The sequence below is a fragment of the Heterodontus francisci genome, chromosome 24 (assembly GCF_036365525.1).
Source record: "Heterodontus francisci isolate sHetFra1 chromosome 24, sHetFra1.hap1, whole genome shotgun sequence".
NCBI classification, from domain to species: Eukaryota; Metazoa; Chordata; class Chondrichthyes; order Heterodontiformes; family Heterodontidae; genus Heterodontus; species Heterodontus francisci.
In genome coordinates this window covers 28,525,090-28,545,260 of record NC_090394.1, presented here as the reverse complement: position 1 = coordinate 28,545,260, position 20,171 = coordinate 28,525,090, and the positions used below count along the sequence as shown (strand labels likewise).

General features: G+C 44.8%; 1 protein-coding gene across 3 annotated transcripts in view; it reads left to right on the top strand.

Moving 5' to 3' along the window:
- LOC137383272 (cytochrome P450 3A21-like) overlaps positions 1 to 20,171 on the top strand; it is a 78,819-nt gene that overhangs the window by 24,186 nt on the left and 34,462 nt on the right. For all 3 annotated transcript variants that reach the window (XM_068055816.1, XM_068055818.1, XM_068055817.1), the window contains 3 exons: positions 10,186 to 10,238; positions 10,756 to 10,855; positions 18,562 to 18,675. In XM_068055816.1, the coding sequence (XP_067911917.1) occupies positions 10,186 to 10,238; positions 10,756 to 10,855; positions 18,562 to 18,675 (267 nt within the window). The remainder of the gene's footprint in view (positions 1 to 10,185; positions 10,239 to 10,755; positions 10,856 to 18,561; positions 18,676 to 20,171) is intronic.

Sequence of the window (20,171 nt, the reverse complement as noted above, 5' to 3'; positions counted from 1 at the left end):
ACTTTTTGTCTGTCTTCATGGAGGAAGATACAGAAAATCTCCCAGAAATACAGGGGAACTAAGGGACTTGTGAAAATGAGGAACTGAAAGAAATTAGTGTCAGTAAAGAGGTAGTACTCGAAAAATTAATTCGATTGAAAGTTGATAAATCCCCTGGACCAGCTGAGCTACCTCCCAGATCATTGAAGGAGATGGCTATAGAGATAGTGGACACATTGGTAGTTATTTTTCAAAATTCTATAGATTTTGGAAGGGATCCTGCAGACTGGAAAGTAGCAAATGTAAGCCCCCCTACTTAAGAAGGAAGCAAGAGAGAAAACAGAAAACTACAGATCTGTTTGACGTCAGTAGTAGGGAAAATGTTAGAATTTACTATAAAGATGATAACTGGACACTTGGAAAATAATGATATAATTGGGCAGAGTCAACATGGATTTATGAAGGGGAAATCATGTTTGACAAACCTGGAGGAGATTTTTGAGGATATTACTTGTAGCATAAATACAGGAAAACCAGTGGATGTGGTGTATTTGGATTTTCAGAGGGCTTTTGATAAGGTCCCACACAGGAGGTTAGTAAACAAAGTTAGAGCACATGGGATTGGAGGCAATATACTGCTATAGATTGAGAATTGGTTAACAGACGGAAAGCAGAGAGTAGGAATAAACGGGTCATTCTCAGGATGGCAGGCTGTTACTAGTGGGGTATCGCAAGGATCAGTGCTTGGGCCACAGCTGTTCACAATCTATATAAATGATTGGGATGTGGAGACCAAGTGTAATTTTTCAAATTTGCTGATGACACAAAACTAGGTCGGAATGTAAGTTGTGCGGAGGATGCAAGGAGGCTTCATGAGGATTTGGACAGGCTAAGTGAATGGGCAAGAACATGGCAGAATATGATGTGAATAAGCGTGAAGTGATCCACTTTGGTAGAAAAAAACAAAGGCAAAGTATTTCTTAAATGGTGAGAGGGTGGGAAGTGTTAATGCCCAAAGAGTCACTAAAAGCTAGTATGCAGGTGCAGCAAGCAATTTGGAAGGCAAATGGTATGTTGGCCTTCATTGGAATGGGATTTGAATATAGCAGTAAAGATATTTTGCTGCAATTGTATAGAGCCTTGGTGAGGCCTCACCTGGAGACTAAAACCTGGGATGGCAGGATTGTCTTATGAGGAGAGATTGCAGCAACTGGGCCTGTATTCTCTAGAGTTTCGAAGAACAAGAGGTGATCTCATTGAAACTTATAAGATTCGTATAGGGCATGACAGGGTAGATGTGGATAGGATGTTTCCTCTGACTGGTGAGTCTAGAACCAGGGGACACAATCTCAGAATAAAGGGTAGGCCAGTTAAGACTGAGATGAGGAGGAATTTCTTTACTCAGAGGGTATAACTTTAAACTGGAACATATATATTGTTACGTCAATGTGTTTTGTTGAATGATAATTTTCTTTGGTCCACTGATCTGAATTTATAGTTGTTTGAAGAAATTTAAGATCAACATTTAAAAATGGATATCTACTGGCAGCTTTCTGCTACATTGTATCCTAAATTGCAAAGGACTGTTAAGAGGGAGATGAAATGTCTGTGCATTCCCCAGCAAGAACCAAGACCCAGGAAGTTTAAAGGAACTATCTGTTCTTTTCAGCAAGCAGAGAAATACTGTTCACTGCTATGTTTGAATCATCTGAGTGACTGTCATGTGACAAGCCCCTCCCCATCTGTGGTTTTAAGCTGGTGTTTTTCTCTGCAGCAGAGGAGATAAGTGGTGATCTCTCGCTCTCGCTGTTGCTCTCTCTCTCTCTCCATTCCAGTTTGAAAGCTTTCAAATCAGGTCCACTGAATTCAGCTAGAAGCCAGCCAAATCACCAAACTTCACAGACTGTATAACTTTATTTTTATGGACTCTAACTCAACTAGTCTACCTTTCCCCACTCTGTAACCTGTAAATCTTCAGTGATTGTGCATGAGTGAAAGTTGGTGCATTGTTTATTATTTTAATAGTTCAGTTTAGGTACAACAAAGTTAACCTCTTTCTTTGTTAACTCAAGAAAACCTGTCCAATTGGTTCTTGTTATGATCATAGTAAGTAAGTAATCAAACACATACTGAATTGGCCAGTACATCCACTTTAAGAAAGAATTAAACCTGTTGTGGTCAAACAAGGAGAAGGAAAAGAGCGAAACCCTTCGATCCCTCTTCACTTGACCATAAGAATTCTCCAGAGACAGCCAAGATGGAATGCATTGAGACATCGCTCTTGGCTGACATACTTTGTCCAGGCCTCACTGCCATAGAGCAAGGTATTGAGGACACAGGCTTGAAATACTCGGACTTTTGTGTTCTGTGTCAGTGCGCCATTTTCCCACACCCTCTTGGCCAGTCTGGACATAGCAGCGGATGCCTTTCCCATGCGCTTGTTGATTTCTGCATCGAGAGACAGGTTGCTGGTAATGGTTGAGCCCAGGTAGGTGAACTCTTGAACCACTTCCAGAGTGCGGTCGCCGATATTGATGGATGAAGCATTTCTGACATCCTGTCCATGATGTTCGTTTTCTTGAAACTGATGGTTAGGCCAAATTCGGTACAGGCAGCCACGAGCCTGTCGATGAGTCTCTGCAGACACTCTTCCGTGTGGGATGTTAATGTGGCATTGTCAGTAAAGAGGAGTTCCCTGTTGAGGACTTTCCATACTTTGGTCTTCACTCTAGGACGGGCAAGGTTGAACAACCTGCCATTTGATCTTGTGTGGAGGAAAATTCCTTCTTCTGAAGACTTAAACGCATGAGAGAGCAGCAGGGAGAAAAAAATCCCAAACAGTGTGGGTGCGAGAACACAGCCCTGTTTCATACCACAAAGGATAGGAAAGGGGTCTGATGAGGCACCGTGATGCTGAATTGTGCTTTTCATATTGTCTTGGAATGAGGTGATGATACTTAGTAGCTTTGGTGGACATCCGATCTTTGCTAGTGGTTTGAAGAGACCACGTCTGCTGACGAGGTCAGAGGCTTTGGTGAGATCTATGAACGCAGAGGGGCATCAGTTGTTTGCGGCATTTCTCCTGTAGCTGGTGAAGGGAGAACAGCATGTCAATTGTGGATCTCTCTACTCGAAAGCTGCACTGTGCCTCAGGGTAAACACGCTCAGCCAGCTTCTGGAGTCTGTTTAAAATGATTTGAGTGAAGGCTTTCCCTGCTGTGTTGAGTAGGGAGATTCCACGGTAATTGTTGCAGTCACTGCGGTCACCCTTGTTCTTATACAGGGTGATGATATTGGCATCGCACATGTCATGTGGTACAGCTTCCTCATCCCGGCACAGGCAAAGCAGTTCATGGAGTGCTGAGAGTATAGCAGGCTTGGTACTCTTGATTATTTCGGGGTAATGCCGTCCATTCCAGGGGCTTTTCCGCTGGCTAGAGAATCAATGGTGTTACTGAGCGCCGATTTTGTTGGCTGTTCGTCCAGCTCGTCCATGACTGGCAGAGACTGGGCTGCATTGAGGGCGGTCTCAGTGACAACATTTTCCCTGGAGTACAGTTCTAGGTAGTGCTCCAGCCAGCAGTCGATTAGCTTGCGTTGGGCAGTGATTGTGTCCCCTGATTTTAGATTTGCGGGGGGAAATCTTCTTGATGGTTGGCCCAAAAGCTCTCTTAATGCCATCATACATTCCTCTGATGTTTCTGGTGTCGGAGGCCAGCTGAATACTACTGCATAGGTGTTGCCAGTAGTCATTTGCACAGCGCCTGGCTGTTCTTTGTGCAGCGCTTCTGGCCACATTAAGTGCAACGGATGTTAACTTGCCGGGGGCTTTCTTGTAGTTCAACAGTGCAGTGCGCTGAGTGGCTATGACAGGTTCCAGCTCTTCAAAGTGAGATTGAAACCAGTCTGCATTCTGCTTCTCACGTTTGCCAAAGGTGGTCATTGCTGAGTCATAGATGGCGCCTCTCATGTGGGCCCACTTCGTCTCTGCATCCCCTGTAGGAGTGTTTTGAAGGGCTTTTTCAAGCGAATTGAGAAACTTTAGTGGCAGCTGTGGGTAAGAAATTCTGTTAGTGTTGATGTGTGGGTGGCCCTTCTGTTTGGAGTGATGTAACTTCTTTGGTTTGAGTCTAATATCGCTGCACACCAGGGAGTGGTCACTGTCGCAGTCTGCACTGTGGAAGCTGCGTGTGATTTGAACACTGTTTGTTTATGGAGGCTCGCCTTGTGACGATGTGGTCCAGCTGGTGCCAATGACGCGATATTAGGTGTCTCGATGAAACCTGGTGACGGGGTTTAATTTGAAAAAACGAGTTGGTGATGCAGAGGTTATGATAGGTACACAACTCAAGCAGTCTCTGTCTATTCTCATTCATCCTTCCAATGCCATAGCGCCCGAAGCAGGAGGGCCATGAGTCATGGTCGGCCCCAACACTGACGTTAAAGTCCCCCAGCAGGAACAAATGTTCGGTGTTAGGAATGCCACTAATGATATTATGGAGTTCCTCATAGAACTGGTCTTTAACGTCAGGTGGGGAGCAGAGTGTTGGAGCACAGATGCTGAGTAGATATACAGGACCAGAGGCGGTGAGCAGTCGGATGGACAGTATGCGTTCTGAGCCATTTGAAGGTGGTTCTATCATGCTGAGCAAAGAGTTTCTGATGGCGAAGCCCACTCTATGCTGTCTTGGTTCTTCAGGATCCATACCCTGCCAGTAGAAGGTGTAGTCTTGCTTCCTTAGTGATCCATTTGCAGGGAGGCGTGTCTCCTGAAGTGCTGCAATGTCCACAACGAGTCTACTGAGCTCGTTGTTAATGATGACGGTCTTCCGAGAGTCCTTGATTTGTGTAAGATCTTCTGACGGGCCAGGCCACATAGTTCTGATGCTCCAGTTTGCAAAACGAAGGGCTGGTACCTTCTTTCCATTTTTTGTCGTGCTGTTTGGTGCGGTGTTACAGTCCACTTTTCGGGCAATGACCCTGAGCTCCAAGCACCCATTGAAGCAGGTGGACGGTGGCGGGACAGAACCTTATTGACCGGGGGCTGCTCGGTTTCAGGTGGGCGGTAGTTGTCCAATGAGATGCGATGACCTCTCCCACCAACAAAGGCAACCCGTGGCTCCCAATCTCTACGCCAATTAAGCTGGACTTAAAACCTGTAACTGCTGCCTTCTGTGTTGTTTTGGTGGCTATGAGGTGACTATGGAGTGACCTCTCCATGGCGTATGCCTGGGTGTAATGTATGGAGGTTGTGAGTTGCCCAAGCATCAAAATCTACGTCTCGGCCTTCCTAGTGGGGTCCACAGGAGTACAGAACATGACGTTTGGCACCAGTTTGGCTGCAGGAACTGCCAGAAAGATACTAAAGGTGACACATGACTGCCTTAGGGGCTCCGCTCCAGATTTTCTTCAGGCTTTACTCCCTTAGCCTTAGTCTTTCCTGAGACGCCCACAAGGCAGTGGGGTTGTTAGCTCATATCCCTGAACAGCGGCCCTAACAAGTAGAGTACACACTCTAGTTGTAGCAAAAGCCTTGAATATCCACGGCCACTCGGCCCATCGAGGTCATGCTATCCCCTGGACATAATTCAAGGCAAATGAGCGCTGAATGAAGAGAATCCACCTTCACCCGGAGACATTTCCCCAGCAAGGCCGCCCCCCCCCCCCCCCCCACCCCCCACCCACACTCCGGCTCTCTGAGCCCTCGAAACGTGACTCCCAGACCTAGCCCCGGACTCAAGGTCACACTGGAAGCTGCCGAGCCCCCGGATAAAGTCAGTACAGTGCAGAAGGTGGACTTGGTCAACGTCACTTTCCGCAGGTAGTGCCTGCAGCCCAGGTGACGGTGGTGGCCACTCGCCGCTGCTTTCCCGCGGCCCAACAGCAGGCTGGGGTTGGGGCTGGATCCACACTATGGCTTCCCCAAGCGGAGGCATGTAGCCCGGCTTTACACCATCCGCCTGCATCCTGCTTGGACTCTGGGTGTGGGGTGGGGCGCCCAGCCTCCTCTCTCGCAGCTTTTCTCAGTTGAGTCCCACTGCTCTCTGTACCTAACATGTATATATCACACAAGCACATTGGGTCAGTCTATTAATGCATAAATCGGCCAGAACTTTCAGGTCGATTTAAGTTGGTCTGCCATTAGCTTCACACAAATGACCAGGACTAGTGTTGTTTAAATTCAGGATTTTGGCATCACATCAGCCAGCTAGTGTGTGACGTCAGGATAGCGCTGCCTCACAGGCTTCCTGTGCTCACTGGGGATGCCCACGAGTGAGCCATTTTGAGTAACCTGCACCACAAACCACTGGCGGGCTGCGTGCCCCCAGAAAACATTGCTAGTCCTCTGTAATGCCACTGGAACTGAATTTCACACCCATTGTTTTCTCATTGTCCTAAACCTGTTCAGGAGGTTTTTATTTTTAAAAGATTGCTTGTTTTTTTCACAGGGTGACAAGAATACATTTTAACTTCCTTTCTGTACAGCCCAAATGTATTAGCAGGTGACCTACTTACAGGCTTCTGAGAATTTCTTGAACTGGTTGCTAGGAGATGTATGAGAGAGGCCTCGGGTGAGTTAGAGTAACTAACACCCATTCCTGTTCTCTTTCTGTCTAGTCAGTATCTCATCTAGTGACCAGACTGGGATTAACAATACTGTGGAGACGGGAAAAGATTCTGATGTTGCCTCTTCTTGAAATAGTGCCTTACTACAATGCTTTAGTCTATTACATAGAATATTAAATAAAACGTTGGCGTGGCCTATAATTCTGCACTGAGGGATTACAAATCTGCTAAACCAGTGCAAAAGGTCAGGGAATTTTAATTATAAGTCAGTTAGACCCAAAATCACTTGTGTTAGTGTGTTTTCCATGATATTGTACATTGGTTCAAGATTCCATTTGTCAGGATCAGGCCACAAAATTGGCCGGAACCCCAGGTCAAAATTGCAGATTCTAACAATTTGTGTTTAGGAAGCTTTTCAAATTGTTGTCCATTTTCTTAGGTGTTCGGGCACGAGTCGGCAGTTGGCATGTTTCAGAAATATTCATATAAAAAAAAATGTGATGGATGAAGAAACTGATTAGTGTACACCAATAAAATATTAAATGATTCAATATCGTTTTAAAGTCATTTTCAGTGATTTTTGTTTAAATCGGTTTGCTCACCAACTGGGCGCCTTATTAAAAATATTTACTTTGCCGATAAACCCATATTCTGCTACATTATTAAAACAACACCAAGTTACTACTTTACATCAATACTTTTTAATGGAAAGAAAAATAAAGAAACTATGGTTTCCTCCGAAGAAGGGTCACTGACCCGAAACGTTAACTCTGCTTCTCTTTCCACAGATGCTGCCAGACCTGCTGAGTGGTTCCAGCATTTCTTGTTTTTATTTCAGATTTCCAGCATCCGCAGTATTTTGCTTTTAATTTAAAGAAACTTTGGTGTCAGTTCATGGAAGATTTTATGTTTGTGATTGTGCAAATAAATTTTGCAGAAACTTCAACTGTAATCTAACCAGTGCAATTTTGAGAGAATTTTCCTAATTACTCCCAAAGCTGAAACTCTACCTGGTGATGTCTATTGATTAAAGTAAAACAGGCAGTGAGGTTCTTGATATAAGAGGACCGTCTACTGAACATGCAGTTAATATTAGCTTGAAATATTTAGTCATCCATTGCTTGGAATCTCTGGGCAGCAGCTGAGTCAACCTTTCCTGCTATGACTGTGATAAATGAGCAATATTTTGGTAAATATGAGGTTTGAGACCTTCAGAAGGGGGGAAAATAGGTGGTTCTGGTTAATGAGTTTGGTGCTGTGTGGTATTTGTAGCATCACAACAGCGTGCAGTTGGACAGATATCTCAACTGATTTAACCCTTGTGGTCACTGAGTGTTGAAAGATTTTCATATTGTGTTTTTTTTTATTATTTCGTGAGGGTTCCCCATTTGAGCCACCCTGCAGGCTGAGCGGCTTCTCTCTGGGAGGGAATGGGGAGAAATGGTTCTTTGGTACTTCTAGCAGGCAGCTGAGATCCAGTCACCCAATGCCCAGTTAATCACAGCTGATGAATCACCAGTTAGACCAGGGTGAAGGTAAGGAGCAGAAGGTTTAGCTCGTGTCTGCCCTGCCTCATGCCACCTGCTGCTGAAACCCTTATCCATAACTTCTGCACCTCCAGACCTGTCTATTCCAATGATCTCCTGGTTGCCGCCCAACTTCCACCATCCATAAATTGAATCTCATCAAAAATTCTCCTATTACTTGTGTCCTGATTCCTATTAAGTCCCATTCACCCATCACCCCTGCCCTCACCAACCGACAGTGACTCCTGGCCCTTGAACACCTCACTTGTTTTAAACATCATCCTCATGTTTAAGTCCCTCCATGGCCTCACCTTTCCCTATCTGTGAAATCTCTAAACTCTCTGAGAACTCTGCGTTCCTCGATCCTTGGGCTCCTTTGCATCCAGCACTTCTTTTATCTCACCATTGGCAGCAGCGTCACCAACCATTTCGACCCTAAGCTCTGGAAATACCCCTAAACCTCTCTGCTTAGACCTTTTACAATCCCCCGGCCCTCTTAATGTCTCTCTCTGGACTAAGTTTTTGATCCTAATGTTTCCTTCAATTCATTTCCTTTTTGTCTGATTTATACTGCTGATGAATGTCGGCATTGTACGATGTTAATGGAGTGGCCTTAAAGAAAGATCTTGCATTTATATAGAGCCTTTCACACCTCAGGATATCACAAAACACGTTACAACCATTGAAGCACTTTTGAAGTGTAATCACTGTTGATTGTGGGAAATGTGGCAGCCAATTTGCAAACAGCAAACAACAATATAATAATGACCGGAGAATCGGTTTTAGTGATGTTGGCTTGAGGGATAAATCTTGTCCAGGACAGCAGGGAGAGCCCTCCTGCTCTTCGAGATAGTGCTGTGGGATATTTTACCTCCACCCAGGAGGGCAGACGGGGCCTCGATGCAGCGTCTCATCCATTTACTCAGTCAGGCCACACCTCCCTCCGATCACCTGTAATTATATATGGGATGGGGGTCCTGCATCTCTATGTCCTTATCTCACCTGCTGGCTGGGCGAGCAGGGCTCTTTCGAAGACGGACAAGGATGCATACCTATGGTCTTGACCACATTGTGTGTGGAGGGGTGAGGGTCGGGAAGGTAGCAGGGTGACACAGGTAGTGTAGTGGGAGCAGTTGTGGGTTTACTGTGCCCTCCATTCTCTGCTGGTTGAGTTGTTTCCATTTGCCACTGCAGAATCCAGTGGGAGAATTGTACATTGGGCGGCACAGTGGCGCAGTGGTTAGCACTGCAGCCTCACAGCTCCAGGGACCCGGGTTTGATTCTGGGTATTGCCTGTGTGGAGTTTGCAAGTTCTCCCTGTGTCTGCGTGGGTTTTCTCCGGGTGCTCCGGTTTCCTCCCACAAGCCAAAAGACTTGCAGGTTGATAGGTAAATTGGCCATTATAAATTGTCACTAGTATAGGTAGGTGGTAGGGAAATATAGGGACAGGTGGGGATGTTTGGTAGGAATATGGGATTAGTGTAGGATTAGTATAAATGGGTGGTTGATGGTTGGCACAGACTCGGTGGGCCGAAGGGCCTGTTTCAGTGCTGTATCTCTAATCTAATCTAATCTAACAGCAGCTGCCCTCCTCCAGCGTGTGGGATGTGCTACCACAAGGAGTGGTTGAGGCGAAACGCATTAATGTATTTAAGGGAAAGCGAGATAAACATATGAAGGAGAAAGGAGCAGAAAGTCCTGCTGATAGGATGGGAGGAGGCTCGTGTGGAGCATAAACACTGGCATTGACCAGTTGGCCCAAATGGCCTGTTTCCATCATTGAAAGTATTTTCAAACTGTCTCCTGTGATTGGTTCTTTTGAGGTCACATGATTGCACACATGTAAGATGTGGTTTATCTTGAAATATGATTGTTGGGGCAGGGGAAGGGAACCAAACTTCCTTTTTTAAAGCAATAAAACAGGTTAAGTATTTATGACCCTTGTTCCTTACCTTCATTACCTTCATAACAATACAAGATAATATCTTCTTACCCGCCCTCCCCCCTCCCCCACCACAACACAGTGTCCCCACACTCAGATTAAGTAATTATTGTTCCACTTTTTGTATTATGTGAACATCTTTGCTGATGATTTTGTTTTCTTCCTGGTCAGGGTATGTTTGGGTTTGATACGGAATGCTACAAGAAGTATGGAAAGATGTGGGGGTGAGTTCATTTCATCAGCCATAATGTATATGAAGATATGGACTTTTATCCTTTTCAAAAATACATTTTACTCCAGTAATGTAAAATGTAGTCCAAGAAGTGCTGTACAGGTCATAATCACAGTTTAAAGGCACAGATCATTCCAAGTAGTCTTGGTACTGATGCATTCAATTCTAGCACTTCAAAGGATGCTGTATTTATATTGATGTACACTGTTGGCAGGAGTACCTTCACTTTTATCATTGCACTGAAGACTGCTTCCCATTGTTCTGGTTGCAGTGTAACTGCAGCTGGATTAAATACTGCAATTTGAAACATTGGCCATTATTATCGTAAGGATATATCTACAAATGCTCATGTGATGTCATTATAGTGATGGAGACCTGGCTGTCAAGAGCTCCCAAAGTTGTTGCAGTAAGTCTGAATTAGTGGGGTTTACCCAGGCCACCCCCCAGTCAGACAATACACTTTTCCAATGCCCAGATTCACTTTGTCACACTTCTGCCTTTTCCTTTAGGATTTATGATGGGCGGCAGCCCATTCTCTGCATCATGGATACTGACCTGATTAAAACCGTCTTCATAAAAGAGTTTTACACTTTGTTTTCCAACAGATGGGTAAGTATTCACCTGCACTGAGGGATATTTGCTCTTTACTGCTTTTTCTCATGATTACAATAATCCCTTGTTTTCTTCATCTATTTAGACTTACTTTGGTGGTTCAGCTACAATGTAACTTAGTTCCCATGTTTTTCCCAACTGATGTTTCGATCTCATGACATGCAGGGTAAAGGTCAAGCTTATCAAACAAAAAACTGCTGGTGTATGAGGAGAAGTGTATGTTTAACAGGGGAGACCTAATGGGCTGAAGCTGTGTGGTATTGTCCTACCTCTAGCTCTATCTCTATCTTTGGGTTCAACCAAATTCCCAGTGATTCCCTGTCCAACTTTGACCTTTGGAAGTTTGGACTGAACCATATTGTTGAGGTAGAGTAGAAGGTGTATCTCACCCAAGCTTTATCTGACTTGTTGCTTGGAACTTGCACCTCTCACCTTGGAGAGTGGATTCTGTAATTGTCTTGAATTCTGACAATTTTCTCACACTGGAAAAGGATTTATTAACAGTTTTTTTTTATTCATTCATGGGATGTGGGCATCGCTGGCTATGCCAGCACTTATTGCCCATCCCTAATTGCCCTTGAGAAGGTGGTGGTGAGCTGCCTTCGTGAACCGCTGCAGTCCATTTGGGGTAGATATACCCACAGTGCTGTTGAGAAGGGAGTTCCAGGATTTTGATCCAGCGACAGTGAAGGGACCGCGATATAGTTCCAAGTCAGGGTGGCATGTGACTTGGAGGGGAACTTGCAGGTGGTGGTGTTCCCATGTATTTGCTGCCCTTGTCCTTCTAGTTGGTAGAGGTCGCGGGTTTGGAAGGTGCTGTCTAAGCAGCCTTGCTGCATTGCTGCAGTGCATTTTGTAGATGGTACACACTGCTGCTACTGTGCGTCGGTGGTGGAGGGAGTGAATGTTTGTAGATGGTGTGCCAATCATGCGGGCTGCTTTGTTCTGGATGGTGTTGAGCTTCTTGAGTGTTGTTGGAGCTGAACCCATCCAGGCAAGTGGAGAGTATTCCATCACACTCCTGACTTGTGCCTTGTAGATGGTGGACAGGCTTTGGGGAACAGGAGGTGAGTTACCCGCCTCAGGATTCCTAGCCTCTGACCTGCTCTTGTAGCCATGGTATTTATGTGGCTACTCCAGTTCAGTTTCTGGTCAATGGTAGCCCCTCGGATGTTGATAGTGGGGGATTCAGTGATGGTAATGCCGTTGAATGTCAAGGGGAGATGGTTAGATTCTCTCTTGTTGGAGATGGTCATTGCCTGGCACTTGTGTGGCGCGAATGTTACTTGACACTTATCAGCCCAAGCCTGGATATTGTCCAGGTCTGCTGCATTTCTACACGGACTGCTTCAGTATCTGAGGTGTCACGAATGGTGCTGAACATTGTGCAATCATCAGCGAACATCCCCACTTCTGACCTTATGATTGAAGGAAGGTCATCGATGAAGCAGCTGAAGATGGTTGGGCCGAGGAGACTGCCCTGAGGTACTCCTGCAGTGATGTCCTGGAGCTCAGATGATTGACCTCCGACAACCACAACCATCTTCCTTTGCGCTAGGTATGACTCCAGCCAGTGGAGGGTTTACCCCCAGATTCCCATTGACCTCAGTTTTGCTAGGGCTCCTTGATGCCATACTCGGTCAAATGCTGCCTTGATGTCATGGGCAGTCACTCTCACCTCACCTCTTGAGTTCAGCTCTTTTGTCCATGTTTGAACCAAGGCTGTAATGAGGTCAGGAGCTGAGTGGCCCTGGCGGAACCCAAACTGAGCGTCACTGAGCAGGTTATTGCTAAACAAGTGGCACTGTTGATGACACCTTCCAACACTTTACTGATGATTAAGAGTAGGCTGATGGGGCGGTAGTTGGCCGGGTTGGACTTGTCCTGCTTTTTGTGTACAGGACATACCTGGGCAATTTTCCACATTGCAGGGTAGATGCCAGTGTTGTAGCTGTACTGGAACAGCTTGGCTAGAGGCACAGCAAGTTCTGGAGCACAGGTCTTCAGTACTATTGCTGGAATATTGTCAGGGCCCATACTTTTGCAGAATCCAGTGCCTTCAGCCGTTTCTTGATATCACACAGAGTGAATCGAATTGGCTGAGGTCTGGCATCTGTGATGCTGGGGACTTCAGGAGGAGGCCGGGATGGATCATCAACTCGGCACTTCTGGCTGAAGATTGTTGCAAATGCTTCAGCCTTATCTTTCACACTGATGTGATGGGCTCCCCCATCATTGAGGTTGGGGATATTTGTGGTGCCACCTCCTCCAGTTAGTTGTTTAATTGCCCACCACCATTCACGACTGGATGTGGCAGGACTGCAGAGCTTAGATCTGAAGTGATAAATCGTATGATTTGAAACAACTTGATGAATATGGAAACATTACAGTTGATTTTAATTTTATTGTCGAGATTGGAGGGAGGTGTGCAACTCATGATATGTATCATAATAATAATCCATGATTTATATTTGTACTCTGTCTATGGTGCATGCAATGGCAATAATCTACTGAAATGGAATACTTCAGTTTCTTTGTGAATATCTAAACTCTCATCTGTTCTTTGCAAGCAAAGGAAATGCAATGAATTACAAGTTCTGGCAAGAGTTGAGCAGCTGTGTGTGTTCTACAACTGCCTGCTCCTGGTATCCCAACTATAGCATGGATGGGCTGAATATTACAGATAATCTGACGTCGGGGTCGTGGCGGGCGGGTGTCGGAAAATGCCTCCGGAAGAGGGCCGCCAAACACCTCAATACCAGCAGGGCGCGGCCCTAACATGCTGGCGGCAGCAAGGGAGGCCTCGTGGCGGCTCCCTCTCCCCTCCCCCCACCCTTTCACTCGGTGACGGGACAGCATTAACATTTGTAAATCCATTAAAATTAATGAATTAATCAGACCAGCGCCTCCGCCTTCTGTCCTGCGGCGATCTTCATGCTGCTGGCCGGCACTCCTGCGCCTTTGGATCCCCATCTGGGGAATCGAGGCAGAACACTGGTGGGGAGGGGAGCGGAGGTAAGTTTCTCAGTGCAGGGTTGGGGAGCAGTGTCAAAGTAGTATCATTGTTGTAGGAAATGGTGGGGAGCATTATAGTGTAAAGTTTATGAACTTTGGGAAGGGGAAAGGTCAGGTGGACAAGGTAAATGTTTTGTTGGGGAGAGGGCAAGTAATTAATTCAATGCTTATTGGGGGGGGGGATTGGGAGAGGGGCAAAATAAATGTTTTTAATTTTTAAAAAATCAGTGTGTCTTACCTGATGATGCCAGTTGCCTGTGCACATTGATGCCATTGCTGGGGACAGACAGCCTGCCCCCTCCACATCATCGGGGGGTGGGGGGGATCCGCCCCGACTATTTAAATAAGCCACTGCGCTTAATATTGCAGTGGGAGTTAAATTTCAGCCCGATTTTTATTTTTCATCAAAGGGAGAAACGGGATTTAAATAATTTTGTGGAGGATCGGATTATTTGATGTGAAGTTGTGCCCTACAATCTATTTAGAGGAGCAAGAAAGATTCACTTTGGTACAGTTGAGTAATTATTAAACATACACATTTTATACATTATCTGCAAAGCTGTAACCAAAGTCATTTTGTGCAGCCACTGTCCAGAAAAATGGTCATGTGTGTACTATATTGTAAAGCCTGGCTTGGGTATAGAATTAAAACCCGACCTGGGTCTAACCCGACAACGCCAACCTGAACCGGGCCCGAGTCCTTTAACTTTTTAAATGTCCTACCTGACCCGAAAATAACTAACATATTTTTGAAACAGAAAAGATCATAGACTAAAACAAAAACAACAGGAAACAAAACAGTACAGTCCAGCCCGACCCGATGCCGAAGACAGACCCAACCTGAACCCGACACGTGGTCGGGTTTGGTTGGGTTCGGTAGCCAGGCTTTACTATACTGATCAGTATGCTGTTAATATTAAATGAGGATAATAGACCTTGGGTCAAAGTAACAGGAGTTTATTTACTGGGGTCTTGTCTCTAAGGCATCTACATTAACACTGAGCAACACGATATTCAGACTCGTGATATCACATCCTGTGATGATGCTTAAGGTATACATAATCTACCCAGCAACAGCTTATGTACATTATAGTACAATGAGGTGGAGCTTGCATGTGAGTTGGGGGTGGGGGTTCAGGGTTGATGGCGGGGGGGGGTGGAAAGTGGAGATTAAGTTTTTAAAATGAAAAGTGTGCACTTAATTGGTATTCATTTAGGAACAATTGATTTGCACAGCAAATCGATGAAACACACCAAACTTAAACCCACAGTGGGAGGATGACACAGTTCAATGTGTACACCTGACCTCACTACACAACCAGTGACTCACTCTGGTAATCTCTTAGAAATACAGAAAATTTTATGGCACAGAGGCCATTTGGCCCATCATGTCTGTGCCGGCCAAAAAAGAGTTATCCAGCCTAATCCCACTTACTAGCTCTTGGTCTGTAACCTTGTAGGTTACAACACTTCAAATGAATATCCAAGTATTTTTTACATGTGATGAAGGTTTCTGTCTCTACCACTCTTTTCAGGTAGTGAGTTCCAGATCCCCTACCACGGTCTGGGTGAAAACATTTCTCTTCAACTCCTCTCTATTCCTTCTGCCAATTTCTTTAAATCTATTTACCCCAGTTATTCACCTCTCTGCTAAAGGAAATAGGTCATTGCTGTATACTTTATCTAGGCCCCTCAATTGTAAAGCCTCAATTAAATCTCGCCTCAGCCTCCTCTGTTCCAAAGAAAACAACTCCAGACTATCCAATCTTTTCTCCTAGCTAAAAGTCTATGGTCCTGACAACATTCTCGTACATTTCCTCCATACCCTCTCTAGTGTGATCACATCCTTCCTGTAATGTCCAATGGCAGCAAGGCACAAAGGGGTAGAAATTAGTTTAGGAAGATGGGAATATAGGAACACTCAAGGACTGGTCACAGGGGACTTAGAAAATCATTAAATGATTAAGAAGAGACAACACAGATTTATGAAAGGGAAATCGTGTGTGACAAATCTGTTAGTTTTTTGAAGATATAGCTGGTAAGATGGATAATGGGGAACCAGTGAATGTGGTGTATTTGGATTTTCAAACGGCATTCAATACATTGCTATACAGGAAATTATTACCCAAAATTAGGACTCATGGCATTGGAGGTAAAATATTAGCATGGATTGAGGATTCGTTAATGGACAGAAAACAAAGAGTAAGAATAAATGGGGCAGTTTCAGATTGGCAGGCTGTAACTAATGGAGTACCGCAATTATCAGTACTTGGGCCTCAGCTATTTACAATCTATATTAATGATGTAGATGAAGGGATTGAGTGTAAGGTATCCAAGCTGGTTGATGATACAAAGTTAGGTAGGTGGGAAAGTACTCAGTGAGGAAGATGCAAAGAGGCTGCAGTGGGATGTCGACAGGTTAGGTGATTAGACAAGAACATGGCAGATGGAATACAATGTGACCAAGTGTGAGGTTACTTTGGTAGGAAAAATAAAAAGGATATTTTTTGAATGGTGAAGAGATTGGGAAATGCTGACATTCAAGGGGACCTGGGTGGTCTTGTACATGAATCACAGAAAGTTAACATGCAGGTACAGCAAGGAAAGCAAAAGTTACGTTAACTTTTGTTCCAGAGGGATTGGAGAATAATAATAAAGAAGTCTCACTACCATTGTACATGGCATTGAAGAGGCCACACCCGGAGTACTGTGTGTAGTTTTGGTCTCCTTACCTAAGGAAGGACATACTTGCCCTGCAGAGGTCTAGTGAACAAGGTTCACTAGACGGGTATAAAAACAGAAAGTGCTGGAAATACTCAACAGGTCTGGCAGCATCTGTGGAGAGAGAAGCAGAGTTCTGATGAAAGGTCACTGACCTGAAATGTTAACTCTGCTTCTCTCTCCACAGATGCTGCCAGACCTACAGAGCATTTCCAGCACTTTCTGTTTATTTATTTTTATTTAGAGATACAGCACTGAAACAGGCCCTTTGGCCCACCAAGTCTGTGCTGACCAACAACCACCCATTTATACTAACCCTACAGTAATCCCATATTCCCTACCACCTACCTACACTAGGGGCAATTTACAATGGCCAATTTACTTATCACCTGTAAGTCTTTGGCTGTGGGAGGAAACCGGAGCACCCGGCGAAAAGCCATGTGGTCACAGGGAGAACTTGCAAACTCCGCACAGGCAGTACCCAGAATTGAACCCGGGTCCCTAGAGCTGTGAGGCTGCGGTGCTAACCACTACGCCACTGTGCCGCCCAGAAATTTCAGATTTCCAGCTTCCGCAGCATTTAGCTTTTATTTCACCAGACCGGTTCCTAGCATGAGGGTACTGTCCTCTGAGGAGAAACTAGGCCTATATTCCCTGGAGTTTAGAAGAATGAGAGATGATCTAATTGAAACATATAAAATTCTTAGGGGGCTTAACAGGGTCGTTGCTGAGAAAATGTTTCCCCTGGCTGGGGAATCTAGAACATGGGGTCACCATCTCAGAATAAGGGGTCAACCCATTCAGACCTGAGATGAGGAGAAATATTTTCACTCAAAGGCTTGGGAATCTTTGGAATTCTGTGCCCGAGTGCTGTGGATGCTCTGTTGTTGAGTATATTCAAGACAGAGATTGATAGATTTTTGGGAATTCAGGGATATTGGGATCGTGCAGGAAGGTGGAATTGAGGTAGAAGATCAGTCATGATCTTGTTGAATGGTGGAACACACTCGAAAGACCAAATGAGCTTCTCCTGCTCCTATTTCTTATCTTCTTGAGCCTGCTTCACCATTCAATCACATCATGACTCATCTGTACCTCAAATCAATTTATCTGCCTCGGCTTCGTGATTCCTTGATACCTTTACTTAAATACCAATCTCAGTCTTGTAATTGTCGCAGCTTCCACAGTTTTTTAGAGGAGAGAATTCCAGATTTCTGCCAGGCCCATTTTAGGATCTAAAATAGACAGTGTAATTAGAGGCCAGATTCTTGTCCCAAGCTCGGCCTCAGACTACATTGGAATAATTCCGCCAAGCTGCTGATGTTGGTTTGCCAAATACCAACATGGGTCGCCTGCGATTCCAGCAGTGACTCTTGGGTAGTTTGGAGGGGGGAAGTGGGTGAACAGAGGCAAGGTGGGCAGGCAGTGTTGCTGTGGAGCCAGAAGGTGCGCTCCTGCTCCCCCTGGCTCTACATTAACGTAAGTTGCAACAAAGAAAAGTACCTGTTGTTGTCAGCCTCTGGACAGTCCAGTTCAGGATCGCTACTTGGCCCACATATGAGCCAAAGAACTGAGGTCTAGTATACGTGAATGGGTACTGGCGGATTTCCAGAATTAGTCCAAAACTTTCATTAGGTCTCTGCTAATTTATGCACTGCCTGTTTTAAGTGACTACCAAGGAGGCCTGAGGAGTGCCTTGACCAATATGACGTTGGACACATTTCAGGGGCCCTTGGGGTGTGCGAAACAACACTGAGATCTTGCCACATTGTTGCCCTTGTCCTGTGCCCCAAAAAAGACACAGTGGGATCCAATTGTTCCCCCTCCCATAAACAAACTATCCCTCCCAATGGAGCCTGAGTGCACTGTGCAGTTTTAGCAGAAATCACTTTATGAATTAATATGTCAATGAACCCGATATGTAATTTTAAAACAATAGAGGTTAAATCTTCCTACTTTTTCCCTAGATCTTTGGTCTGGATGGGTCACTGGAAGAGTCTATCCTGATCGTGGAAGATGACCATTGGAGGAGAATCCGAAGTGTGCTTTCACCAAACTTCACCAGTGGGAGACTGAAAGAGGTAAAGACCCCCAATCCCACTCCCCAATAGATCGAATCCTTTTTCTGTTCTTGTACTTGTGATGTGTAAGATTCGACAAGTGAGTCAGATTCAAAATCATCCAATAATAAGTGACTTCTTATGATGTTGAAGGAGTAGCTGCTGATACACTCAGAGGAACGATAATATATGAAGTTAAAATACAAAGTAATTACGACATTGACATACAACCTGTTCACATCGACAAGGGTCCAAGGTGATCAGACTCCATGTTACCTTTACTTGAGCATGTCCAGTACCACGTCGAGAACGTTCTGATAATCTCAGCTTTACATTTTCCCTGTATACATTAAAAAGGCACCTTACTCTTAACTAAGATTGTTCCCTTGAAAGGCCTCCCATTAATCATAGTCTTTGTCTTAGCCTAACAGTCATCTGTTCGCCTAAGTCATCAGAGATAACACAGTACCTGACTCTGCTGGCCTCTATAAAACCATTCTATAAAACATATGGTAATATAAATGCCTCCTTACTTAGAATGCTGCAAAGACAGGCTTGACTAAACACTGTTTCAGTTTTTACCTGGCTAATTGTTAAGTATTTATCTATGTATATTGACATAGAAAGTCTTATAAAAATTGAAGCCTTCCTCTTACATGCAGAGGTTCAGCTGGGGCAGCTAGTTATTAGATTATTGAGTCACAGATTACCATCAGTCTCAGCTGATCCTATGGTCTGATTACTATTACTGAGACTTTCATCTGTATCGTGTGGTAAAGATGTTTTAGAGAGGGAAAAATTAAAAAGGATCAAATGCCAATTGTTAATGGGAGACGTACCTGAAAGATTGATAAATAAGACGGTCTTCAAGAAAGCATTTAATGGCAGAAACTTCCAGAGTGTAGAACTGAGGTGGATAAAAGCTCTTTCCCCAATGGATGGAAGGGAAGGAGAGATAGACAGAAGCCCAGAGTTGACCTATTGGCAGAGATGTAAGGTAGGCTGAGGTTGCAGACTGATGTAGGGTGAGACCATGGAGGGATTTGAAGGTATGGATAAGATCTTAGGTTTACATGTTGGGAGATGCAACCAATGTAGATCATCAAGACCTGGTGATGGGTGTGGGATTTGCTACCAGATAGGATATGCACAGCTGAGTTTTGAAGTGTGCAGATGGATTCACAGATGAAGTGCACGTGTTCTTTACACTAGGTGTATCTTAGGGGACTGGGAAAGGGGTGTGAGTAAGCAGTTTCTGTTTGGAGATGAAGGAGCCATGGATTGCTTCTGCCTGACAAGGTAATCCCGAAGTGATGGGAAGACTATAGCTGAGGAGTGTGAAATAGAGTAGAATGTAAAATGTTTCACTGCTCCAGAGTCATTCTGGAGAACAAAGATAACTCCTGGATTTCATCTGCAGTGTTAGCCTTCTCCTGAAACCCCTTCCCCTGCCTCTCCATCCGCATCTCCAAGTCTGAGAAGGTCATGGCATTCTTTGTCACTCAGATTCAGGCCAT